The 27,770-nt window shown below is 43.7% G+C and overlaps 2 protein-coding genes and 1 long non-coding RNA gene across 5 annotated transcripts in view; 2 read left to right on the top strand and 1 right to left on the bottom strand.

Moving 5' to 3' along the window:
- The window catches only part of LOC139552747 (collagen alpha-1(XXIII) chain-like), a 32,474-nt gene extending 30,783 nt beyond the window's left edge, over positions 1-1,691 (top strand). For all 3 annotated transcript variants that reach the window (XM_071364777.1, XM_071364778.1, XM_071364779.1), the window contains one exon: positions 364-1,691. In XM_071364777.1, the coding sequence (XP_071220878.1) occupies positions 364-366 (3 nt within the window). In that variant the 3' untranslated portion in view covers positions 367-1,691. The remainder of the gene's footprint in view (positions 1-363) is intronic.
- On the bottom strand, positions 1,060-12,203 carry LOC139552748 (uncharacterized). The gene is made up of 2 exons (XR_011670468.1): positions 11,815-12,203; positions 1,060-2,140 (listed from the first exon to the last, which is right to left on the bottom strand). It is a non-coding gene; the product is annotated as an uncharacterized lncRNA (long non-coding RNA).
- LOC139552746 (RAC-beta serine/threonine-protein kinase-like) lies at positions 10,686-27,113 on the top strand. Its single transcript, XM_071364776.1, has 14 exons — positions 10,686-10,982; positions 15,674-15,841; positions 16,060-16,188; positions 16,474-16,585; positions 16,787-16,934; positions 17,245-17,376; positions 17,860-17,925; positions 18,856-18,924; positions 20,023-20,145; positions 20,487-20,615; positions 21,165-21,379; positions 23,472-23,559; positions 24,102-24,204; positions 24,305-27,113. Exons 2-14 carry the CDS (start codon positions 15,796-15,798, stop codon positions 24,382-24,384), a joined length of 1,440 nt encoding a protein of 479 aa, XP_071220877.1. The 5' UTR covers positions 10,686-10,982; positions 15,674-15,795; the 3' UTR covers positions 24,385-27,113.
- Positions 27,114-27,770: the final 657 nt, after the last annotated feature.

The raw sequence follows: 27,770 nt of genomic DNA on the forward strand, positions 1-27,770 counted from the left end.
TTTTTCTATTAAAAAAATTGTATGAAAGCGAGTCGTCTCTCGTTGAATGACAACAAACACTTAATTGAAGAATCCCTACTGTTGACCAATGACCGACGAAGGGGCGTAGACTTCAGCTACCGACTTTGGCTTGCCTGGAGAAAACATGTGTGTGCAGGAACAGCCGAAAAAACCCTTGCTGAATACCATAAAGAACAAAAATGGCACAAAATGTTGTCATAATGTATGCACAAACTGTTTCAGATGGGAACCATTCAGACGCCTTTAGGGGTGATTAAGAACTTATATTTCATCTTACAGTGTCATTGTACAGTATTATTTGTCTGCTAGTGAATGTGTGTCTCTGCTCTTGCTCTTTTTCAGTGATGACTGACCTGGGACATGGGATCTGTACATATCGATATATATTTTTCAAATAAAACTCAAGTGTTGTTTTTTTGTTGCCAATTCTAATTTAATATATTGAGTTTTTCGTATTGGAATTTAGATTGTGGGTCTATCACAATCAATATTTTTTACTTTTTGCATATGAAAAGAACTAGTTTTTTTTAGTTTAGAGATTACTTAGAAGAAGATTATCATGCACACAAAGAGGGGAGACTGGTGACAAACGGAAAGCAGCAGCAAATGCACTCAACACCTACCGAATGGACAAACGTTGCTGCTTTTATCTATACGGGGAAAAATAAATAATTGATTCTGATTAACAGGCTCACTAGTGTTCCCGTATTGGAGTGTACAACTCAGCCTGCAACTTGCAAACAAATCTACCCCATCATTCCTGTGATCGCTGTTTGCTTTGAAAGGACCAGTCCTCACGGCAGGGACCCAATGCCAGGTGCCTATCCCAAACTTAGGAGAGAGGTATGGGGAGGCTCAGAGGATGGCCCTCACAGTGGAATAGGAGCCACACAGACTGACTGCGCTGGACAGACACAGATGGCTAGACCAGCGTGGAGGAAATATGGCTTTCACTCTTCAGCTGCAATCCTAACTGGTACTGGAGGGACTTGATTCAAACACCAGATCCCTCACAACAAATTACAGACACACACTAGCTTAGATTAATGGATTTATTTCAAGTAGTTCTAAATCACTTAGCAGTGTGTTATCCATTACATGAGGTTGTGTGTTTTTGTCATAATGTGTGTAAAAACGAATCAGATCTGAAATTAACAAATGTTTTAATACCATGATCTTTCGATGGCTTTTTAGATTTAACCTTTGTCTGTAGTCGTTTTCTTAAATGTGTTTAATGTTTAGATCAATATTGGTTTAAAATGTTTTAGAATGTTTATAATGGTTTCAAAGTTGTTGCATCAAATGCTTTCTCATTCCTCTGAGTGCTCTAACCAGTTAATTGACACAGAACACTGTAAAACTTTGTAGATAAATATTATGAGATATTCCTGTGTGTAGGTTTTGTGGAAATTCCTTGGATCTTTCTTATATTCAAGTTACATAGCCCCTGAAAAAGTTAGAGCTATTCAAACAGTCAGATTTTGATTTTCATGTAAAATGAATGATAGCAAGCCTAAAAAAGGTTAAGGACTTTTTACATCTGACATCAAGGTAGAAAAAAAATACATATTTTCAAACCTACCAGACGGGCTTATTGGGCTAATTATTGTTTGTTCTAGGAACATGCAGTATTTAAGTTGTCGGTCATATTAAATACTATTTCAAATGCACATTGTTGTCTTTTTAATTCTGAAGTTTGAGTTGTATTGTAATATCTTAATGTTGGTGGTAAGGTCATAGGCATTCATGGCCTACTTCAATTGATGTTATAAGAAGCTAACTAATTTGTTTTAGACATATAACTACGGAATACATATCAGGAACATCCTAAGTGACTTGCCTAGTTAAATAAAGGTTAACTAAAAAAGAGTCACACCTCAGACATCACCCCTTTCCTTGTCAAATATCAACCCTGCACTAGTCAAACAAGTGTCTGGTACACATCTGTAGCTAAGGGCTCGATTCAATCCGTAGCGCAGGAGATCAGTGTTGAAGTAGGTTGTAGCCACCGCAAACTATAGCCTGTAGCTCCTGTACTTCAGGACAGTGGGGTCCACAGTGCAGGAACAGGAGTCTTCTGGCCCTGGAGATCACAGAGAGAGATGGACCTGGACAACCACTGTGGGAGGGAGAGAGGGGGAGGACAATGGAAGAGAGAAAATAAAAAGAGATGATGGTGGGAGGCGATAAGGGGACGTGGGGGTCAGAGAGATGGTGAAGTGGAGCCAGAAACAGGAAAAGGGCGTAGTACGGAGGGTGGAAACGAGATATAAGATTGTTTCACCTACAGCAATAAAGCTATACAAATTATGAGAGAACAATTTGAGGAGTAACATAAATATGCCCTTTTTCTTTCTAATAAAAAAAACTATTTGGCACAAATTGTTGATAAACAGTTACAGTTGAAGTCGGAAGTTTACATACACCTTTGTCAAATACATTTAAACTCAGTTCTTCACAATTCCAGACATTTTATCCTAGTAATAATTCCCTGTCTTAGGTCAGTTAGGATCACCACTTTATTTTAAGAATGTGAAATGTCAGAATAATAGTAGAGAGAATTATTTATTTCAGCTTTTATTTCTTTCATCACATTCCCAGTGGGTCACAAGTTTACATACACTCAATTAGTATTTGGTAGAATTGCCTTTAAATTATTTAACTTGGGTCAAACGTTTCAGGTAGCCTTCCACAAGCTTTCCACAATAGGTTGGGTGAATTTTGGCCCATTCTTCCTGACAGAGCTGGTGTAACTGAGTCAGGTTTGTCGGCCTCCTTGCACACGCTTTTTCAGTTCTGCCCACAAATTTTCTATAGGATGGAGGTCAGGGCTTTGTGATGGCCGCTCCAATACCTTGACTTTGTTGTCCTTAAGCCATTTTGCCACAACTTTGGAAATATGCTTGGGGTCATTGTTCATTTGGAAGACCCATTTGCGACCAAGCTTTAACCTCCTGACTGATGTCTTGAGATGTTGCTTCAATATATCCGTATAATTTTCCTGCCTCATGATGCCATCTATTTTGTGAAGTGCATCAGTTCCTCCTGCAGCAAAGCACCCCCACAACATGATGCTGCCACCCCCGTGCTTCACAGTTGGGATGGTGTTCTTCAGCTTGCAAGCCTCCCCCATTTTCCTCCAAACATAACGAGGGTCATTATGGCCAAACAGTTCTATTTTTGTTTCTTCAGATCAGAGGAAATTTCTCCTCTGACAGAGCTACAGAGTTCCTCTGTGGAGATGGGAGAATCTTCCAGAAAGGCAACCATCTCTGCAGCTCTCCACCAATCAGGCCTTTATGGTAGAGTGGCCAGTTTGGAGTTAACCAAAAGGCACCTAAAGACTCTCAGACCATGAGAAACAAGATTATCTTGCCTGATGAAACTAAGATTGAACTCTTTGGCCAGAATGCCAAGCTTCACATCTGGAGGAAACCTGGCACCATCCCTACGGTGAGGTATGGTGGTGGCAGCATCATGCTGTGAGGATGTTTTTCAGCGGCAGGGACTTGGAGACTAGTCAGGATCAAGGGAAAGATAATCAGAGCAAAGTACAGAGAGATCCTTGATGAAAAACTGTGGTGAAGGTTCACCTTCTAACAGGACAACGACCCTAAGCACACAGCCAAGACAACGCAGGAATGGCTTCGGGACAAGTCTCTGAATGTCCTTGAGTGGCCCAGCCAGCTCCCAAACTTGAACCTGATCGAACATCTCTAGAGAGAAATATCTGTGCAGCGACACTCCCCTTTCAACCTGACAGAGCTTGAGAGGATCTACAGAGAAGAATGGGAGAAACTCCCTAAATACAGGTGTGCCAAGCTTGTAGAGACATACCCAAGAAGACTCAAGGCTGTAATCACAGTCAAAGGCGCTATAACAAAGTCCAGATTAAAAGGTCTGAATACTTATGTAATTTGATATTTCCAGTTTTTTTTAATAATACATTTGCAAAAAATTACAAAAACCTGTTTTTGCTTTGTCATTATGATTGATAAGGGGGGAAAACAATTTAATCCATTTTAGAATTAGGCTGTAACGTAACAAAATGTTGAAAAAGTCAAGGGATCTGAATACTTCCTGAATGCACTGTAATTCATGTCTTCTGGGAGTTCTATTAAGTCCAAACATTATGGGCAGAGTTAGAAAGCTGACTGTCAGAGGTTTTACAATGCGAGTTTACTTTTAATCCGTCTATCTACATATTTCAAGACATGGCATATGGGTGTGTGTTGAGATACACAATGGGTTGGACAATATTATTTTTGTCACTTAAATTGAAGCAGCTATTACTTAAATACTGGATGTCAAATGATACTCCAACGTTAAGAGAATGTAAGAATCAAATGCTTTATTATTTAAATATTGGAAAGAATCTGGCTACAGACAGAAATATTACAACACAATTTGAAGTCATATGGGGCAGAGTCTTACATGTATTAGAAACAACATTGGGTGTGGATTGGGTGGGAACATGTGGGCCTGAGCAAGTGTAATGTCATTAATGTTTGTGGAAATGTATGCATGTAAATGGACAGTTGTCTATTGTTTTTGTCTGTATATGTTTTTTGTTGTTGTACAAAATAAAAAGTAAAATAAAATACATCTCTGAGGGAACTAGGGTTGCAAAGGTCGGAAACTTTTCGGTAAATTTCCAGATTTTTCCCGGAATTTTTCCATGGGAAGTTAATTAAGCCCTGGTATTTGGGAAATTTTGCTTAAATTCATCAAAAAAAGTTAGCTTATAACAGTGAACCTTTTTTTGTGCGATACACATACGGCAATTCTAGGTCTTGTGGCATATTTTGGTTAAACTATCCCCAATTCAATGGAATTGCAACCCTCTGCATGAACAGTGCATTCTTCCATCACACATGCAATGACACTATTGGTGTGTGATCAAGGCCTAAGGAGTTAGAGCTGCTCCTAAATCAAACACATCTTGACAGAGTAGAAACAGTACATGTCTTCCAACCACTGGCCTTAACTGGGAATGCAGCCAGTTTCCAAATGATGGTATTTATTTCCACATGATCCTCTAATGATGATGGTCTGTCTATGTGAGGTTTAAATAAATAAATGATCCAAACCTGTCGGCATAAAGCTTGAAGTTTTAAAACACTACAAAAATCTGTTTGAGTATCAGTTCAGGCAATTGTCAATGAAACATTTAAACATGAATAAAGTGATGTTACATATTTGTTTGAAATTATTCTCCAGCTTGATTATTCATTTGTCATTATTTGACACAGATAAACGTGACAGTGGACACAAAAATGTATTTGATCACTTCAACCACTCTTCCACAAATGAACACACACACACACACACACACACACACACACACACACACACACACACACACACACACACACACACACACACACACACACACACACACACACACACACACACACACACACACACACACACACACACACACACAACTATATTAAGTAATTTTCTCTCAACTGTAATAAATTCAGCTAATGTACATTTTGGATAAATGGGTTGGATAAATTATAACTATCCAGGCATTGTAAGATCTGGCATGCGTCTGCAATGTAGTCGGGCAGGAAGTTGTTATATTATTCTGAAACGCATGACAAATTCGGAATAAAACGTAGCAAACGTTTATCTGAACGGAAACGGTGCTGATATGAATGACCACAACTGAGAAATTAATAAAAAAATCCAAATCCAAATCATGTTAATGGAATTCAGCTCTGGAGGTCAATATAGAAGGGGTTCCATGACTACAGAGATGTACTCTGGTAGCAGCTTCAGAGAGTGGTCAGTGTCTCCATGACTACAGAGATGTACTCTGGTAGCAGCTTCAGAGAGTGGTCAGTGTCTCCATGACTACAGAGATGCACTCTGGTAGCAGCTTCAGAGACTGGTCAGTGTCTCCATGACTACAGAGATGTACTCTGGTAGCAGCTTCAGAGACAGGTCAGTGTCTCCACGACTACAAAGATGTACTCTGGTAGCAGCTTCAGAGAGTGGTCAGTGTCTCCATGACTACAGAGATGTACTCTGGTAGCAGCTTCAGAGACTGGTCAGTGTCTCCATGACTACAGAGATGTACTCTGGTAGCAGCTTCAGAGACTGGTCAGTGTCTCCACGACTACAAAGATGTACTCTGGTAGCAGCTTCAGAGAGTGGTCAGTGTCTCCATGACTACAGAGATGTACTCTGGTAGCAGCTTCAGAGAGTGGTCAGTGTCTCCATGACTACAGAGATGTACTCTGGTAGCAGCTTCAGAGAGTGGTCAGTGTCTCCATGACTACAGAGATGTACTCTGGTAGCAGCTTCAGAGAGTGGTCAGTGTCTCCACAACTACAAAGATGTACTCTGGTAGCAGCTTCAGAGAGTGGTCAGTGTCTCCACAACTACAAAGATGTACTCTGGTAGCAGCTTCAGAGAGTGGTCAGTGTCTCCATGACTACAGAGATGTACTCTGGTAGCAGCTTCAGAGAGTGGTCAGTGTCTCCACGACTACAAAGATGTACTCTGGTAGCAGCTTCAGCGAGTGGTCAGTGTCTCCACGACTACAAAGATGTACTCTGGTAGCAGCTTCAGAGACTGGTCAGTGTCTCCATGACTACAAAGAAGTACTCTGGTAGCAGCTTCAGAGAGTGTTCGGTGTCTCCACGACTACAGAGAAGTACTCTGGTACCATCTTCAGAGAGTGTTCGGTGTCTCCACGACTACAGAGAAGTACTCTCGTACCATCTTCAGAGTGTTGGGTGTCTCCACGACTACAGAGAAGTACTCTGGTACCAACTTCAGAGAGTGTTGGGTGTCTTCACGACTACAGAGAAGTACTCTGGTACCATCTTCAGAGAGTGTTCGGTGTCTCCACGACTACAGAGAAGTACTCTGGTACCATCTTCAGAGAGTGTTGGGTGTCTCCACGACTACAGAGAAGTACTCTCGTACCATCTTCAGAGTGTTCGGTGTCTCCACGACTACAGAGAAGTACTCTGGTACCAACTTCAGAGAGTGTTGGGTGTCTCCACGACTACAGAGAAGTACTCTCGTACCATCTTCAGAGTGTTCGGTGTCTCCACGACTACAGAGAAGTACTCTGGTACCAACTTCAGAGAGTGTTGGGTGTCTCCACGACTACAGAGAAGTACTCTGGTACCATCTTCAGAGAGTGTTGGGTGTCTCCACGACTACAGAGAAGTACTCTGGTACCATCTTCAGAGAGTGTTGGGTGTCTCCACGACTACAGAGAAGTACTCTAGTACCATCTTCAGAGAGTGTTGGGTGTCTCCACGACTACAGAGAATTACTCTCGTACCATCTTCAGAGTGTTAGGTGTCTCCACAACTACAGAGAAGTACTCTGGTACCATCTTCAGAGAGTGTTGGGTGTCTCCACGACTACAGAGAAGTACTCTCGTACCATCTTCAGAGTGTTAGGTGTCTCCACAACTACAGAGAAGCACTCTCGTACCATCTTCAGAGTGTTGGGTGTCTCCACGAGACATACTCTGGTAGTAGCTTCAGAGGGCAATCGGTGTCTTCCTCGAAATTGTAGAAGTATGGGACGACTCCCTGGGTGGAGATGTGTGTGAACGAGTTGCGTCAGCCTGAGCAGTTGTCCCCCTATATGTCTGGACCCTGGCGAAACGGTCCCGGGCAATCCGAGATCCTTGGGACGTCCCTATCCTAACCCCAAACTCAACCTCTACCCTTAACCCTAACCATTACGTAACCCTAACCTTAACCCAGGGTTTCCCAAACTCGATCCTCAGGACCCCAAGGGGAGCATGTTTTTTTGCCCTAGCACTAACAATCAACACTAATAATCAAGGACCGAGTTTGGGAAACACTGCATTAACCCTTATCCTAACCATTTTTTAACCACTTATTTTTCACTGTATTATTGACTGTATTATTGACTGTATGTTTGTTTTACTCCATGTGTAACTATGTGTTGTTGTATGTGTCGAACTGCTTTGCTTTATCTTGGCCAGGTCGCAATTGTAAATGAGAACGTGTTCTCAATTTGCCTACCTGGTTAAATAAAGGTGAAAAAAAAAATGAAAAAAAAAAATATATATATACATTTAAATTTGTAGCTGGGGATTTTAACAAGGCTAATCTGAAAACAAGGCTTCCTAAATTTTATCAGCATATCGAATGCGCGACCCGGGCTGGCAAAACCCTGGATCATTGTTATTCTAACTTCCGCGACACATACAAAGCCCTCCCCCGCCCTCCTTTCGGAAAATTTGACCACGACTCCATTTTGTTGCTCCCAGCCTATAGACAGAAACTAAAACAGGAAGCGCCCGTGCTCAGGTCTGTTCAACGTTGGTCCGACCAATCGGATTCCACGCTTCAAGATTGCTTCGATCACGTGGACTGGGATATGTTCTGCATAGCGTCGGACAATAACATTGATGAATACGCTGATTCGGTGAGTGAGTTTATTAGCAAGTGCATCGGTGATGTTGTACCCACAACGTCTATTAAAACATTCCCCAACCAGACACCGTGGATTGATGGCAGCATTCGCGCAAAACTGAAAGCACGAACCACTGCTTTTAATCAGGTCAAGGTGACCGGAAACATGACCGAATACAAACAGTGTAGCTATTCCCTCCGCAAGGCAATCAAACAAGCTAAGCGTCAGTATAGAGACAAAGTAGTCACAATTCAACGGCTCAGACACGAGCGGTATGTGGCAGGGTCTACAGTTAATCACGGACTACAAAAGGAAAACCAGCCCCGTTGCGGACCACGATGTCTTGCTCCCAGACAAACTAAACAACTTCTTTGCTCGCTTTGAGGACAATACAGTGCCACCAACACAGCCCGCTACCAAAACCTACGGGTACGGGCTCTCCTTCTCTGCAGCTAACGTGAGTAAAACATTTAAACGTGTTAACCCTCGCAAGGCTGCCAGCCCAGACGGCATCCACAGCCGCGTCTTCAGAGCATGCGCAGACCAGCTGGCTGGTGTGTTTACGGACATATTCAATCAACCCTTATCCCATTCTGCTGTTCCTACATGCTTCAAGAGGGCCACGATTGTTCCTGTTCCCAAGAAAGCTAAGGTAACTGAGCTAAATGACTATCGCCCCGTAACACTCACTTCCGTCATCATGAAGTGCTTTGAGAGACTAGTCAAGGACCATATCACCTCCAACCTACCTGACACCCTAGACCCACTCCAATTTGCTTACCGCCCCAATAGGTCCACAGACGACGCAATCGCAATCACACTGCCCTAACCCACCTGGACAAGAGGAAAACCTATGTAAGAATGCTGTTCATCGACTTCAGCTCAGCATTTAACACAATATTACCCTCCAAACTCGTCATTAAGCTCAAGACCCTGGGTCTCGACCCCGACCTGTGCAACTGGGTCCTGGATTTCCTGACGGGCCACCCCCAGGTGGTGAGGGTAGGAAACAACATCTCCACCCCGCTGATCCTCAACACTGGGGCCCCACAAGGGTGCGTTCTCAGCCCTCTCCTGTACACCCTGTTCACCCATGACTGTGTGGCCATGCACGCCTCCAACTCAATCATCAAGTTTGCAGACGACACTACAGTGGTAGGCTTGATTACCAACAACGACGAGACGGCCTACAGGGAGGAGGTGAGGGCCCTCGGAGTGTGGTGTCAGGAAAATAACCTCACAATCAATGTCAACAAAACAAAGGAGATGATCGTGGACTTCAGGAAACAGCAGAGGGAGCAGCCCCCTATCCACATCGACGGGACAGTAATGGAAAAGGTAGAAAGTTAAGTCCCTCGGTGTACACATCACGGACAAACTGAAATGGTCCACCCACACAGACGGCGTGGTGAAGAAGGAGCAGCAGCGTCTCTTCAACCTCAGGAGGCTGAAGATATTCGGCTTGTCACCAAAAACACACAAACTTTTACAGATGCACAATCGAGAGCATCCTGTCGGGCTGTATCACCGCCTGGTACGGCAACTGCTCCACCCACAACCGTAAGGCTCTTCAGAGGGTAGTGAGATCTGCACAACGCATCACCGGGGGCAAACTACCTGCCCTCCAGGACACCTGCACCACCCGATGTCACAGGAAGGCCAAAAAGATCATCAAGGACAACCACCCGAGCCACTTCCTGTTCACCCTGCTATCATCCAGAAGGCGAGGTCAGTACAGGTGCATCAAAGCAGGGACCAAGAGACTGAAAAACAGCTTCTATCTCAAGGCCATCAGACTGTTAAACAGCCATCACTAACATTGAGTGGCTGCTGCCAACACAGACTCATCTGTAGCCCCTTTAATATTGAAAAATGTATGTAATAAATGTATCACTAGCCACTTTAAACAATGCCACTTTATATAATGTTTACATACCCTACATTACTCATATCATATGTATATACTGTACTCTATACCATCTACTGCATCTTGCCTATGCCGTTCGGCCATCGCTCATTCATATATTTTTATGTACATATTCTTATTCATTCCTTTACACTTGTGTGTATAAGGTAGTTGTTAAATTGTTAGATTAATTGTTAGATATTACTGCATGGTCGGAACTAGAAGCACAAGCATTTCGCTACACTCGCATTAACATCTGCTAACCATGTGTATGTGACAAATATAATTTGATAACCATTTTAAATTTAAATGGGGGGTAGGGACGTTCCAAGGATCCCGTATAGCATGGCCGTTTCGCCACGGGCCCAGACAGGGGGACATCTGCTCGGGCTGACGTACAACGTGTCCCAACTACGTATTTTTTTGTTTTGTTGTTGTTGCCTGTTTGGGATTCCTTCTTGGATGGCCTGTAACAAAGATTGTATCTGTACTGGATTGAGTCTATCAAATAAACAAGAACAACGTGGGGCTAAGTTTTGAAAACAGCGTATAAATACGCATGTATATGCTATTTACGGCTCATACTAGTGCACCCTCTTCGCAAACACCACTGCAGCAAGCAGGCGAAACTCAGGTAACGTAACTAGCTAACGTTAGCTACACATGGATAAAAGGTGCAGGATCGATAACTTGCTGAAAACAACCATCCTGAGACGTCCTTGTTGCAGAGATAGTTAGTCGGTGGGCCATTCCCATATCGTACTCGAGAAACAGACAGGGTTCATCGGTGTCTACTTGTTCTCAAGAGGCCATGACCATGGTGGGGTGCAACTGGAACCTAGCGTAGCTAGCTAACGTCAAAGGTTATAAGAGGTTTCTTCTGTTTGTTTACAATATAGGCTAACTAGGTCCTTGATAAAGAGTAAATGGTGAAGTTAAGTTGTAAGAAGTTACACGTGTACGTTTTAAGTTGCGGGTGGAAAAGTGACAGGTGTTGTTGTCAGTCCCTGTTCAGAGTTGAAGCTGGGCTTGCCAGCTAACAGATTGCCAACTAGCTAACGTTAGCTAGCTGCTATGATGATACTAAAGTTAGTGTCGTGTGAGCTGTTTACCAAAAACGTGATTAGCTGATCTAGCTAGTTCGAGATAGAAGTGGCTATCCAACATTCAGACCGTTTGTGCCCTGCCATTTCAATTTAACCCTATCTATTTAAGTGAATTTCATTTGCTATTCTTATTACAGCTAGCTACAGTCAGATGCACCATCGTCGATCCATTACACATTGATTGTCAACAAAATAGCAGTTATTGATTAGTCATTGCGCTCCAGATATATATATATATATAACGTTATATACAGATATCAAGTTTCAGCCTGTCCTGAGTAGCTAGCTAGCTCTCAAGCAAAACAGGTTTTAGTTAGCTATAGGTTTGACAGCTGATTTGCGTGTCGGCTAGGCGCCTACCTAGCTGGCCAATTCGATGTCGTTTGCGCTCTGTACACCCGTTGCATTGCAACACTTGATTCCGCTGTGCTGGTGTGCTTGCTGGTACCCACTGGCACGTTTCTCTGATCCATTGGTGCTTTCAAGACAACTGGGAACTCGGAAAATTACGAGGTCAAGTCATGAAGTCATTGATCTTCAGGTCGGAAAGACAGAGCTATAGAAAGAGGCCCTAGTTCCCGAGTTGGATGACCGTTCAAAAATGTTTTTCCGAGATTCCAGTTGTCTTGAACGCACTGAAGTCGGAGATTAACGAGTTCCCAGTTGTTTTTAAAGGAGCGTTATCTGTTCTTGCAGCACAAGTCTTGCCCAGTGGTATAGTTCTTTTATTTTTTAGGTGAGGGAGCGCGTTAAAAAAATATACGTCATACTTTCCCCAATCAAAGTTTGTACCGACAGATGTAAACAATTGAATAGCCTATCATTATATACAATGTATCCTCCAATTGCAACGTCTGCCTATGCCCACACACATCGTCTCAAAAACATTTGAGTTTTTTAATATCCTCAAACACCAAGTTAGGCATAGGCCTCCTAATTTCCAAATAAGCCATCATCACTGTCAATCTTGAATTATAATTATTCACGTTTTACCGTTGAGACGTTCAAACTTAATCTCCATGCCAATCATTTCATTGATCTCAATCAGTTTCACGGGAATATGCATTTAGATATTCTCGAATGACTGTTGTTTCGGGAGAGAATTAGAGCAGATGGTGTTAACAAACTATTAGCCTTTCTTGTATTTTGTTTCAATCAATGCATATATCCTGCCTAGTGGTGGGTTCTGTTTTGGCTCATGCAATTTTTTTGTTGACTATTCAGCTTCAGCTAACCATTCTAAAATATCGTTATAAATTACAGTAGGTGTTTTTGGTGTAACGGTAACTTTATAGGCCTACTGTGCTATGGTTTTATATTTGGTTCTGTTATGTCAAATGCAAATTAATAATTGTGATATTGCTAGACGTTGCTTCGGCTTTGATCTAACTTTACTAAATGAGCAGCATTGTGAGAAGTGAATTTTCTATTTGTAATAATAATAATAATAAGTGATGAGTATGATTATTAGCCATAGGCAACCGATCTTGATGAGGTGAGCGCCCTGCAATGGTGCTGAAAGGACAGCGCCTGGATCGTGCAATGATGTTAAAGAAGTTGAATCAACTCGTGATGCTGAAGGATAGCTCTGCCATCCTCCCAGTTCAGGAACAAACAATCATTTGCAGTAGGCCTATAGCCTAATGGTATAGCTATTTGTAGGCTATATCCTAATGTAAATACATATAGCTTGATATCATTGCACTGTTTGCAAGGAGAGCTTCATTGCAAGTAGGCATTTCATTGTATTGTGCATCTTTGTATCAAATACACGTTGATTTGATTAGCTTTAACACATGGTTACAGTATACCCTATTACGGAATAAAAGAAAACAGAGGTGAACTATCAATTCATTGAATTTATTTGCGTATGTTAAACATGTTATCAATTGACCAAGTTGTGAACATAACTTATTACTACCTAGAATTGTGGGAAATGTGTTTTAAAACAGCCATAAAAATCAAGCTTTTGGTGTGGTGTATTCATCTCAATAAACTATAACCTAAATGCAGTATTACTTCCAACTTGGCCCAAATCAAACTTCCAATTGCCCACCCTGACACTGAACAAAAATATTTGATTTTACAGAGTTACAGTTCATATAAGGAAATCAGTCCATTGAAATAAATAAATTAGGCTCTAATCTATTGATTTCACATGACTGGAAATATATAGATATGTATCTGTTGGTCACAGGTGTCTTAAAAAAACATAGGGGAGTGGATCAGAACCTGTCAGTATCTAGTGTAACCACCATTTGCCTCATGCAGTGTGACACATCTCCTTCGCGTAGAGTTGATCAGGCTGTTGATTGTGGCCTGTGGAATGTTGCCCTACTCTTCAATTGCTGTGAGAAGTTATTGGATATTGGCGGGAACTGGAACACGCTGTCGTACGCGTTGATCCAGAGCATCCTAAACATGCTCAATGGGTGATATGTCTGGTGAGTATGCAGGCCATGTAAGAAATGGGACATTTTCTGCTTCCAGAAATTGTGTACAGATCCTTGCTACATGGGGCCGTGCATTATCATGCTGAAACATGTGGTTATGGCGGCGGATGACTGGCATGACAGGATCCGTCACAGTATCTCTGTGCATTCAAATTGCCATCGATAAAATGCGTGTGTGTTCGTTGTCTGTAGCTTATGCCTGCCCATGCCATAACCCCACCGCCACCATGGGGCACTCTGTTCACAACGTTGACATCAGCTCACCCACATGACGCCATACACGCGGTCTGCCATCTGCCCAGTACAGTTGAAACCTGGATTAATCCGTGAAGAGCACACTTCTCCAGTGTGCCAGTGGCCATTTGCCCACTGAAGTTGGTTAAGACGCTGAACTGCAGTCAGGTCAAGATCCTTATGAGGATGACGAGCACGCAGATGAGCTTACCGGAATTGGTTTCTGACAGTTTGTGCAGAAGATCTTCAGTTGTGCAAACCCACAGTTTCATCACCTGTCCGGGTGGCTCGTCTCAGAGGATCCCGCAGGTGAAGAAGCCAGATGTGGAGGTCTTGGGCTGGCATGTTTACATATTTACAGGTGGTTTTGAGGCCGGTTGGACGTACTGCCAAATTCTCTAAAATGATGTTGGAGGCAGCATATGGTAAAGAAATTAACATTAAATTGTCTGGCAACAGCTCTGGTGGACATTCCTGCATTTAGCATGCCAATTGTATGCTCCCTCAACTTGAGACATCTGTGGCATTGTGCTGTGTGACAAAACTGCACATTTGTGTCCTTTTATTGTCCCCAGCACAAGGTGCACCTGTGTAATGATCATGCTGTTTAATCAGCTTCTTGATATGCCACACTTGTCAGGTGGATGGATTATCTTGGCAAAGGAGAAATGCTCAGTAACAGGGATGTAAACACATTTGTGCAAAATGAGATAAATGCGCTTTTTGTGTATATGTTACATTACTGGGATCTTTTATTTCAGCTCATGAAACATGGGACCAACACTTTACATGCTGGGTTTATATTCTTGTTCAGTGTAGAATGGGCCCTGCGTCTCAACCAATATCCAATGTAGGCTAAATTTCCCAACCAGGGCTGCAGCAACTTCCAGAGAGGGCTTTGCGGTGGTTACTGGGTTGGATGTCCTCGGCAGAACGGTGTCACCATAACCAAGTGGTCACAAATCGTTCTGGGTTCCACTGCGCAAGAGAGGGTCCGTGGAGTTTTATGAACATCAAGGCAGACCCACTGTGAATTAGGATTTATTTTTCTTAGTTTTGATTGGCCAAAGTGGTCAAGCATCCGACGGGCCTCCGCATCACGCACATGTAGCCTATAGTTCTTACTCGTTGTCGCCACCACAGTGAGAGCACAGGGAAGAAGCCAACATTATTGTTTTTCATGGAATTTTTGTGGTAGTATAATTTATCAGAATACATTTTCCGTAAATAGTTTTACCAGCTCCGTGTATTCTCCAATAGAAAACAGTGAGGGCACGCCACTCCTCACGCCCCGGCAGCACTACACCCCTCGTTTTGCCCCATTGTCAAATACAAGCTAAGTTTGAGTTTTTTGTCATTCAGCCAGACAGGTTAGGTGCCAATAATATTTTTGCTGGGAAAATCATCTTGGATGCAAAACACTGTCAATCTCTGCTCATCTCTTCGTAGTCTGTGTAGGTTATGTCTTGCAAACACATGTAGGCTAGCTGTCATTTAATATTCTCTCATGTTGTGTTTTATGTTTTGTCTAGGTGGTGGGGCAATGTTTACACTGACACCCTCCTGACCAGTCCAACAGTTACCCAGGCCCCCCTCCCTTTACCCCTCCCATTCCTCACCTCTACCCCCTTCCACAACCTTTCCACCCTTCACTATGAATGAGGCCAGCGTAGTCAGGGAAGGATGGCTCCACAAGAGAGGTGAGGACCCTCCGTTTCTTATTATTCACAGCAAATGTAATAAAATCACTTTCAAACACAATTTCAATAACATCGTCTGACAAAGCCATACATGTCTCGACACATTCTAATCCGAACTATGTAGCTGCCATAGAATGTGCATTGTGCCTAACCTCAGAGACTAGGTTATGAGAGTTTTCGGGTGCTGTGCACTCAAGCCCACTTGTTTCTCTGTGCAGGTGAGTACATCAAGACTTGGAGGCCGCGCTACTTCATCCTGAAGAGTGACGGCTCCTTCATCGGCTACAAAGAGAAGCCTGAGCTGTCCGACCAGAGCTTGCCCCCTCTCAACAATTTCTCAGTGGGAGGTGAGGGTCCCTCAAAGTGAAAACTATTGTTGATGATGTCACAGGTGACTCTGTGCAGTGTTGGTTCTGTAGCAGGGTTTACAGAGCAGGACCTGCTGTCCTCTCACCACCTCTGTACAGAACACTTAAATGGAGTGTTTTGGTGTTTGCAGGCCTGGATGTTGCTTTGGGGGTCTTCACAGTTCACACTTTGTAAATGAAACAACAGAGGTAAAAACAATGGATTGAGGCATTAAAACATTTGTAAACCTTGATCCCTCTTCTCTGTCTCCTCTTTCGTCCCAGAATGCCAGCTGATGAAAACGGAGCGGCCCAAGCCAAACACGTTCGTTATCCGCTGCCTGCAGTGGACCACTGTCATCGAGAGGACCTTCCACGTAGAAAGCAATGCAGAGAGGTGAGGAGGGGATTTGGGTAACTATGAGGTGTGAGAAGGGGCCAATGGAAAGGGTAGGTAGGCAGTGGGGAAGAGGGATAACAGTAGTCAACAGAGGTGGAGGGAGGGATATGTTTCTGTCTGTGTCATGGACAAACTCTTAGTGGTTCAAAGGAATCCTACAAGCTCACTATGGTGTAGTAATTGGACATTGTGTGTCAGAGAGGGGTGGATGCGTGCCATCCAGGCAGTGGCCAATGGGTTGAAGGTACGAGAGGAGGAGGAGCCCATGGACCTGTTTGGTTCTCCCAGCGACAGCAGCAGCATGGAGGAGATGGAGGTGGCCATGTCCAAGACCAACTCCAAAGTGGTGAGTGTGTTTGCAGTAACATATACTGTGCATATGACAGATACAAATGCTTACAAGGTAAAGGTAAGTGTCACACAAATACAAGCTAATTGAATGACATGATAAACCACATGCTCACTCACACATTGTTCTTCCACAATGGTTGAATCCTGGTTTGTTCCTGCGCAGGTGTGTGATTGATCTGTTTAGTAAAGTATCACACTTCATCATCACTACCACTGTCCATCCTGCCCATTGTGAATGTGTTTGGCTGGGCTGGGTCACCCAAGATAAGCTAGTTGATTGTCCAACCCTGTCTCTGTGTTGTCAGACGATGAGTGACTTTGACTACCTGAAGCTGCTGGGGAAGGGCACGTTTGGCAAGGTGATCCTGGTCAAGGAGAAAGCCACGGGGATGCACTACGCCATGAAGATCCTGCGCAAGGAGGTCATCATCGCTAAGGTAACGAAATAGGCCTAACCTATACCACTTTACAGTGGTGACTACTGGCCATCAGTTTGTTATTGGGGAATGACGATCCGTATGCATTAGGCCTGTTCTGTAGTCTTAATTGTTCTTTATTGTGCATAGTATGTGGTATATTTTGTTTTATAAACTGGGTGGTTCGAGCACTGAATGCTGATTGGCTGACAGCCGTGGTATATTTATGTTATAATATGTTATAAGCAAAGGATATTTTAATTGTTTCTATTATGTTGTGTTTCTTAACGTTGTCTTAACACTTGCGTCGCCGGGCTTCATCTCATACGAGAAGCCGCCAACGCGCAAATTTGGAATGTCTTGTGTTTCCAGTAATACCTTCTGAACATACCCTGACTTCAGTGATTTGTGAAGGAGGGAATCTGTTTCACAATGACTGAGCCATGATGGTATTCTTATGTATGTGTTGCTGTGAAAGGCTGACCCTCTGATCTGTGTGTCCAGGACGAGGTAGCACACACGGTTACAGAGAGCAGAGTGTTACAGAACACCCGGCATCCCTTCCTCACGGTGAGTGCTCCGTGTTCCTCTCACCTCATTACATGTGCTGGTCCAGAACAGAACACCCACACGTGCTGTATAGTCCTGTGTAGCAGTGGTTCCCAACTCCAGTCCTCCAGTACCCCTAACGGCACACTTTGTCGTTGTAGCCCCAGACAAACTCCCCTGATTCATCTCATTGATGATTAGTTGACAAGTTGAATCAGGCGTGCTTGCCCGGGTTTACTACAGAAATGTGTACTGTTGGTGGGACCGGAGGACTGGAGTTGGGCTGTTGGTGGGACCGGAGGACTGGAGATGGGCTGTTGGTGGGACCGGAGGACTGGAGTTGGGCTGTTGGTGGGACCGGAGGACTGGAGTTGGGCTGTTGGTGGGACCGGAGGACTGGAGTTGGGCTGTTGGTGGGACTGGAGTTGGGCTGTTGGTGGGACCGGAGGACTGGAGTTGGGCTGTTGGTGGGACCGGAGGACTGGAGTTGGGCTGTTGGTGGGACCGGAGGACTGGAGTTGGGCTGTTGGTGGGACTGGAGTTGGGCTGTTGGTGGGACTGGAGTTGGGCTGTTGGGGGGACTGGAGTTGGGCTGTTGGGGGGACTGGAGTTGGGCTGTTGGGTGGAACGGAGGACTGGAGTTGGGCTGTTGGGAGGACTGGATTTGGGATGTTGGGGGTACCGGAGGACTGGAGTTGGGCTGTTGGGGGGACTGGAGGACTGGAGTTGGGCTGTTGGTGGTAAAAGCTGTCATTTTTGTCTTGCCTTTTTTCATGAATTTGTATTTGTCATGCCTAGCCTATGACATGTCTCTATATTTTTGTTGTTAATCTTTTCTTATCACAGCATATTTTCTGGTACTTAACGCAAATATCTGTGAACATCAGACGATAAAGAAACATCTGATCTAATAGGAGGACATTGATCAATTGTCTTCTTCCACCCTTCCAGACACTGAAATACGCTTTCCAGACTCATGACCGATTATGTTTTGTGATGGAATATGCCAACGGAGGAGAGGTGGGTGTCCCAATGTACACACAGATATACATGAGCACACACACAATTTTTTCGATTGCTTGAACATTGGGATCCACATGGCCAAAACAATAATTAACAGATTGTAATTTCACATTGTTTTCACACTAAATGCAAATGATAAACACTTTTTTGCAAAACAGTAGACACAAATCTCTATTACAAGACACTTTTTGCAAAACAGTGCTACGGCAAAAAACAAAATGTTCACCCCTTTGTGTCCCCAGGACCAGGATTAAGACGAGGGTGAATCTGACTTTGCACTTGTCTTTTCTTACTATCACCGACTTTGCTGGTAGTTACTATGACTGTGATATGTGGTTGTCTCATCTAGCTATCTTAAAGGGCCAATGCAGCTGTTTTTATTTCAATATCAAATCATTTCTGGGTAACAATTAAGAATCTTACTGTGTTTTCAATTAAAATGGTCAAAAAGAAACAGAGCAATTTCTGAACCACAAATTTAGCTAGGACTGTCTGGGAGTGGTCAGAGTGGGGAGGGGAAAACTAGTTGTTATTGGCAGAGAAGTTTGGAACTCTCTTTCTAATTGGTCTATTAACTAATTTATTGCCTGGTGATGTCACCATGGAAGGCCAAAACTCCATCCCCCCAAATACAGGCTGAAATTTCAGGTGTTTTTTTCAAACCGCTCTCACACTTAAAGGGCATTATCATCATTTTGACAATGTTACATTATTATTTCAACCTCAGTGTGGAAATGTATATAAAACACAGTAAAATGTTTTTGGCTACACTTGGCCATTTAAGATGAATGCACTAAACTGTAAGTCGCTCTGGATAAGAGCGTCTGCTAAATGACTCAAATCAATATGGTGACATGAACCTTCTCATTCGATTAAATACTATACCGTTTGAATGGATTTGGCTAATTTTGTGAAAGGTATTTTTAAGTTGTGATGGTGTAAGTGCATTTTGCAAGAGATGTGATGTTTTGGCAAACACATGCATTTTTATTGGGCTGTATTAAAAGTGTTCAAGCAATGGAGAAACTGTTATATCAAAACATCTCAAATGAATCCTCCTTTTTTCACTCTCTTTTGCTCTCTTCTTCCCTCTAGCTCTTCTTCCACCTGTCTCGGGATCGTGTGTTCACGGAAGACCGGGCCCGTTTCTATGGTGCTGAGATCGTATCTGCGTTGGAGTACCTCCACTCTCGTGACGTGGTATACAGGGACCTGAAGGTAGGCACTGAAGATTCTGTCCTGCTTTCATAGTCATCCGTCCTTTTTTAATATTCATCTAAGGATTTGGGTTTTCCTGAACCAAGTGACAAACACATTCTGCCTTCATACTTCAGTCATGTGATTTTCCTAAATGGTGATAATAATGGTGATAATAATGGTGATAATAATGGTGCCACACGCCCAGCTTAGACACATTCCTCTCCCCACTGGAGGCTGGGGTTAAATTCCCCGCTCCAACTATTCAAACTGGCTGTCGTTCTTTCTATAATGTTATGACTGTCTCAATAATGTTTGAAACTCTGTTCTAATGTCTCATCCGTCTCGCTGTATCTTCTCAGCTGGAGAATCTAATGCTGGACAATGACGGACATGTTAAAATCACAGACTTTGGGCTGTGTAAGGAGGGCATCACGGACGGTGCCACCATGAAGACCTTCTGCGGCACCCCGGAGTACCTGGCGCCGGAGGTGAGGGCCCGCTGCTGGGCATGGCTAGTGGCACAAGCACATGCTACACAGTTGTCATACAACCTTAGTTGTTTTCATTAAGCACCAAGCGTAAGAAAACACAAACTAATAGGGAATAACTTTTTCCATTTCCGTTGCAAAATGTCTTCTCTTTTTGTAACAGTACAAATGCAGGAAGTGAGACAAGGAGAGAGGCCATTTTAGACTGTTCCTGGAAGAACCACTTGTTTTTATTGGGGCCATTTATTACCTTAAGATTAGTTGGTTTATCCACTGATAATCCATTGTTTTCATGTTTTATGTTAATGCAGTGAGTATTTAGGTAGAAAGATACCTCATACTGTATGGTAATTTTGGCAATAGATTGCCTCTGGAACATTTATTTTGAAGACCCCATAAAGTGGCAGTTTGAAGTGACTCAAATCCAATCTGGTCACTTGCAAATTGTTGTTTAGACAGTTTTTTTGTCTGTCTGATTTTGAGCATTAAGGCCTGCACTGTGAACAACCCTCCCTCCCTCCCTCCCTCCCTCCCTCCCTGCCCGTCCAGGTGCTGGAGGACAATGACTACGGCCGGGCGGTGGACTGGTGGGGTCTGGGCGTGGTCATGTACGAGATGATGTGCGGTCGGCTGCCCTTCTACAACCAAGACCACGAGCGACTTTTTGAGCTCATCCTCATGGAGGAGATCCGATTCCCCAAGAACCTGGCTCCAGAGGGCAGGGCCCTGCTCACCGGCCTGCTCAAAAAGGATCCCAAGCAAAGGTACGTGGTGCTTTGGGGTGGGAGGTGTGACTGACAGGCCTGCTCAGGGAGGACCCCGTTTGTGTTTGGCTGGGTATCTGCTTAAGTGTAAGTGTGTAAACTAAGTTCTCACAAGGGAAAAAGGCTATTTCTAGGGAGTTTAGAGTTAAGGTTAGGATTAGGGGTTAAAGGTTGAGGTTAGGGAAAATAAGATTTTGAATGGGAATCAATTGTGTCCCCCCACAAGGTTAGATCAAATCAAATCACATTTTATTTGTCACATACACATGGTTAGCAGATGTTAATGCGAGTGTAGCGAAATGCTTGTGCTTCTAGTTCCGACAATGCAGTAATATCCAACGAGTAATCTAACCTAAAAATTTCACAACAATTACCTTATACACACAAGTGTAAAGGAATGAATAAGAATATGTACATAAAAAAAAATAGATGAATGCGTGATGGTATAGAACGGCATAGGCAAGATGCAGTAGATGGTATAGAGTACAGTATATACATATGAGATGAGTAATGTAGGGTATGTAAACATATAGAAGTGGCATTGTTTAAAGTGGCTAGTGATACATTTATTAAATTTTTCCATTATTAAAGTGGCTGGAGCTGAGTCAGTATGTTGGCAGCAGCCACTCAATGTTAGTGATGGCTGTTTAACAGTCTGATGGCCTTGAGATAGAAGCTGTTTTTCAGTCTCTTGGTCCCTGCTTTGATGCACCTGTACTGACCTCGCCTTCTGGATGATAGCGGGGTGAACAGGCAGTGGCTCGGGTGGTTGTTGTCCTTGATGATCTTTTTGGCCTTCCTGTGACATCGGGTGGAGGGCAGGTAGTTTGCCCCCGGTGATGCGTTGTGCAGATCTCACTACCCTCTGAAGAGCCTTACGGTTGTGGGTGGAGCAGTTGCCGTACCAGGCGGTGATACAGCCCGACAGGATGCTCTTGATTGTGCATCTGTAAAAGTTTGTGTGCTTTTGGTGACAAGCCGAATTTCTTCAGCCTCCTGAGGTTGAAGAGGCGCTGCTACGCCTTCTTTACCACGCTGTCTGTGTGGGTGGACCAATTCAGTTTGTCCGTGATGTGTACGCCGAGGAACTTTAAACTTTCTACCCTCTCCACTACTGTCCTGTCGATGTGGATAGAGGGTGCTCCCTCTGCTGTTTCCTGAAGTCCACGATCATCTCCTTTGTTTTGTTGACGTTGAGTGTGAGGTAATTTTTATTTTTTTAGTTAAACAAGTGTGTGTGTGTGTGTGCGTGTGCGTGTGCGTGCGCGCGCACATGCTTTGTATGTCCAAAGTACACACTCAAACTGTTTGTTCGTTCAGAAAACATGGATATTTATTAAATAGCACTGAAGTAGTATCTTCAACTGAACCTGACACAACTGTGGGGAAACAAGGAGTCAATATGGGCCTGCATCCCTGTGGAATGCTTTCGACACCTTGTAAAGTCCATGCCCTGACGAATTGAGGCTGTTCTGAGGGCAAAAGGGGGGTTCAACTCAATATTAGGTGTTCCTAATGTTTTGTACAGTCAGTGTATATAGTCTACATTTGGCCTATATGAATTCAAGCTACTTTTGAAGCACATCTCCAGAAGAAGCTATCCATTTTCCTTTCTTTCTGTGCCACGAAATGGTTGCTTATACTGGTAAAGTTACCAGGATGTTAGCTAGCTAACTAATGAGGTAAAATGACTGAACAAGGTGTTATTAACAAATGGTTAGTGGCCCGCGACTAGTTTTAGTTGCCTGTTAGATGGTTTTTGAATGTAAAAATGAGGCCTGTCACTGCTAAAAAAAAAAACTAAAAAAAAATGTAGCCAAGATAATATGGGTCATAACTTTTGAACGGTTTGGGCTCGAAACAAGCGCTCGGTTTATGCTCGGTTTGTTCTCTTTTCCTCGGCACACTGGTGCTCCCAAATCAAAGTTCCAGGTCTTACAGCAAAACATTCAGTAGCATATGTGACCAAAATGATTTTTTTTTTGGTTGAGCTTTCTGACAAAAAAAACCGTGAGATGCTCTTCTTCAGAAAAGCAGTGCACCAAACGTGAGCGCACCATTTGAAGCAACCTCTGATTTTTGTTCTTGACAGGTTAGGGGGAGGACCGGATGATGCCAAAGAAGTGATGTCCCACAAGTTCTTCAGCTCCATCAACTGGCAGGACGTGGTAGATAGAAAGGTGAGTGACTGGAGGCTGATAGCTTGGCGCTACTGATAGTCAGTCAATAAATGGTGCCATTCCAGGTCTTTGATTAAAAAATAAAAATTATGTGACCTTTTATTTAACTAGGCATGTCAGTTAAGAACAAATTCTTATTTACAATGACGGCCTACCGGGGGTTAACTGCCTTGTCAGGGGCAGAACGACAGATTTTGACCTTGTCAGCTCGGGGATTCGATTCCAGCAACCTTTCGGTTACTGGCCCAACGCTCTAACCACTAGGCTACCTGCCGCCGTTTTTGCAGTCATGCTGTGCAGATCAGATATCACAATGGGCTAGTCCACGTCGACTGCCGTCTGACTGATCCCTGAATGACCTTGCATCATAAATAAGTAAAGTAAGTAGCCTGTTTCTGTAGGGCGAGGCAGCTTGATATACAAGTACGCCCCCTGGACAGGACACTAGTCTATCGCAGGGCCTTACACCCTAATCCTTCTTGATGCTGAGTGCCAAGCAGACCATTTGCCAATCAATCACTGCTCGCTCTCTTCCTCCTCAGCTGACTCCACCCTTCAAGCCTCAGGTGACGTCAGTGACTGATACACGTTACTTCGACGACGAGTTCACGGCACAGACCATCACCGTCACGCCTCCAGACAAGTGTGAGTTCATGTGTGTGCCTGTTTGTGTGTGACACAATATGTCACCAAGCGTGTCGTTAGAGGTGATGTTGACTGACTGAGTGTGTTCTTCGTGTTCTAGATACCAACCTGGACTGTGGCATCCCCAACCAGCCAGCACACTTCCCCCAGTTCTCTTACTCTGCCAGCATACGAGAGTGACCCTGTCTTTACCATACACACTGAAGATATGCATAGCGCATCAGCTCACACTCTCATCCACACACACACACACACACACTTTCTTGTAAAAAAAAGACTGCAAGCTTGAGACTCCACATAGGCCAATGGATCTCTGGTCACAGCGGGGATTTAAGTGCCTAGTCTTGCAGCCATCTTGTCTGCTCAAACCCCGCCTACACTACAGTCACGCACAACAGCAGCCTGTGAACTGCACAGGACCTCAGTCAATACCTCACGTCGTCAACATCAGCAGCAGTAGCATATCATCCACGCACGGATAACTATAATCTATAGGTGGTGTTAAAGGACACTACTGCTCCTCACTGGAAGGTCTAGTACAGGGCTGCCCAACCCTCTTCCTGAAGATCTACCGTCCTGTGGGTTTTCAGTCCAACCCTCTTCCTGAAGATCTACCGTCCTGTGGGTTTTCAATCCAACCCTCTTCCTGGAGATCTACTGTCCTGTGGGTTTTCAGTCCAACCCTAATTTAACACACCTGATTCTACTAATTAGCTGCTCAACAGGACCTTAACTAGCTGAATCAGAACTGGTAAATTAGGGTTGGACTCTGAACCTGCAGGACAGTAAATCTCCAGGAAGAGGGTTGGACTGAAAACCCACAGGACAGTAGATCTTCAGGAAGAGGGTTGGGCAGCCCTGGTCTAGTACCTATAAGGTGATCCTATAGGACACCACTGCTCCTCACAGGGAGGACTAGGACCTATAGGACACTACTGCTCCTCACAGGGAGGACTAGGACCTATAGGACACTACTGCTCCTCACAGAGAGGAATAGGACCTATAGGACACTACTGCTCCTCACAGGGAGGACTAGGACCTATAGGACACTACTGCTCCTCACAGAGAGGACTAGGACCTATAGGACACTACTGCTCCTCACAGAGGACTAGGACCTATAGGACACTACTGCTCCTCACAGAGAGGACTAGGACCTATAGGACACTACTGCTCCTCACAGAGAGGACTAGGACCTATAGGACACTACTGCTCCTCACAGGGAGGACTAGGACCTATAGGACACTACTGCTCCTCACAGAGAGGACTAGGACCTATAGGACACTACTGCTCCTCACAGAGAGGACTAGGACCTATAGGACACTACTGCTCCTCACAGAGAGGACTAGGACCTATAGGACACTACTGCTCCTCACAGAGAGGACTAGGACCTATAGGACACTACTGCTCCTCACAGAGAGGACTAGGACCTATAGGACACTACTGCTCCTCTGATTTGGATGGAATTGAGACACTGATCTCTTACACTCAATTTCTTTCTTTCTCGCTCTCTCATTTTTGTTCTTTGTTTGTCGCTCCCTCTTTTCCCCTCTCTGTCCCCCCTCGTCCTTCTCACACTAACCCACTCACTCACACTGCTGGGTAGAAGAAAAAAACACTGACGTGATTCTTGTTTTCACAAATGAGAAACAAAAGTTTTCTCTCACTCATTGTTACAGTTTATAAGGAGTCATATGTCTGTGATTTATTCAAGTGCTCTTTTCTGTAACTAGCTGTTACCAATAGTGTTGAAGTGGTCCTACTGGGGGGGGGGGGTAAACAATGAAGCTGTTTCTCTGTCAATGTGATTGTGTGCTTGGAGAAAAGGTGGGACAACCAAAACTGAATGTCTGCATTTTGTGTTTGTGTTTGTGTGTGTGTGTGTGTGTGTGTGTGTGTGTGTGTGTGTGTGTGTGTGTGTGTGTGTGTGTGTGTGTGTGTGTGTGTGTGTGTGTGTGTGTGTGTGTGTGTGTGTGTGTGTGTGTGTGTGTGTGTGTGTGTGTGTGTGTGTGTGTGTGTGTGTGTGTGTGAGCACTCAAATGTAAACGAGCATGACGTGCATCGGTATCAGTAGAATGATTGGCGATATCACACTACAGAGTTTTTCCGACTCAGAGCTCAAAAACCTACTCTGGATTTACAAAAAGCGATGCAGGAGGGAGTACTACTTTTTAACTGTAATTCAGTGAAATTAACTAGTATTGCTCTATTTCTTTTTCTTTTTTGACTGGGATCGTTGTGAACAGAACACAAAGTTGCTACAGAGAAAATGTATGAATGAATCACTGTAAAAGGTGTGTAGGTACGGATTTTTAAACCCTGTTTTTAATTCAGGACTTGTCTCAACACCTCTGGTCTTTGATCGAGACGCACCAGCCATGTGATTTACAGCGGTCGACTAGCACTTAGTTACTTAAGCAGACCTCTTTTTACTCAAATTATGAGATTTGTATGCTTTATTCTTGTTATTTTGTTGCTTCGTTTCCTCTTTCAAATGTCATAAACGTCTGCTGTACTATCAGAAATGGCCGCACAGGTGGTGTTGAGTGGATCAGTGACGGGGCTCCGTTCTGGTCACAACACCGGGTGTGTGTTGAATGTAGTGATCACGCCTGCTCCTCTTCGTCTGCTGTCTGACTGCTGACAGTCACTGGTCAACGAGATCCAGGTTTTCTCTAATGTCCTGGTAGTCATGTGAGCCTTGTGTCCATTGTGTGCCGTTTGGAAATTGTTTCTGAGACTTAACTATTATTGTTTTTTTTGTCTAGTTCTGTTGTTTTCCCACCTCACTGTTTCCCTGACCCCTTTTAAAGACATTGCTACTCATTTAACATTCATAAATGTTTAATTCAATGAAAGAAAAAAGTGTATGTTTCTGCTAAAGTTATTTCAATTAAAAGGATCCCATTGTATGTATTTGTATTTTGTGACTGACTGACTGTGTTTTGTGAGACAGTTGTGTGCTTGTATGTCTGTGCATGCTTGCATTTGTACTGTATTGCCTATATACACATGCATGCTATAAGGTAATCATGAAGTGCTTTAATAGGCTAGTCAAAGATTTTATCACCTCCATCTTAACTGACCCTAGACCCACTACAATTTGCATACCACCCCAACAGATCCACGGACGACAGAATCGCCATTGCAATGCACGTTGCCCTATCCCACCTGGACAAGAGAAATACCTACAGTACCAGTCAAAGGTTTGGACAAACCTACTCATTCAAGTGTTTTTCTTTATTTGACTACATTTAGAATAATAGTGAAGTCATCAAAACCTATGAAATAACACATGGAATCATGTAGTAATCAAAAAAAGTGTTAAACAAATCAAAATATATTTGAGATTCTTCAAAGGACCCACCCTTTGCCTTGATGACAGCTTTGCACACTTGACATTATCTCAACCAGCTTCACCTGGAATGCTTTTCCAACAGTCTTGAAGGAGTTCCCACATATGCTGAGCACTTGTTGGCGGTTTTTCCTACACTCTGCGGTCCAACTCATCCCAAACCATCTCAATTGGGTTGAGGTTGGGTGATTGTGGAAGTCAGGTCATCTGATGC

Source organism: Salvelinus alpinus, chromosome 24 (assembly GCF_045679555.1).
Source record: "Salvelinus alpinus chromosome 24, SLU_Salpinus.1, whole genome shotgun sequence".
In the NCBI taxonomy this organism is placed as follows: Eukaryota; Metazoa; Chordata; class Actinopteri; order Salmoniformes; family Salmonidae; genus Salvelinus; species Salvelinus alpinus.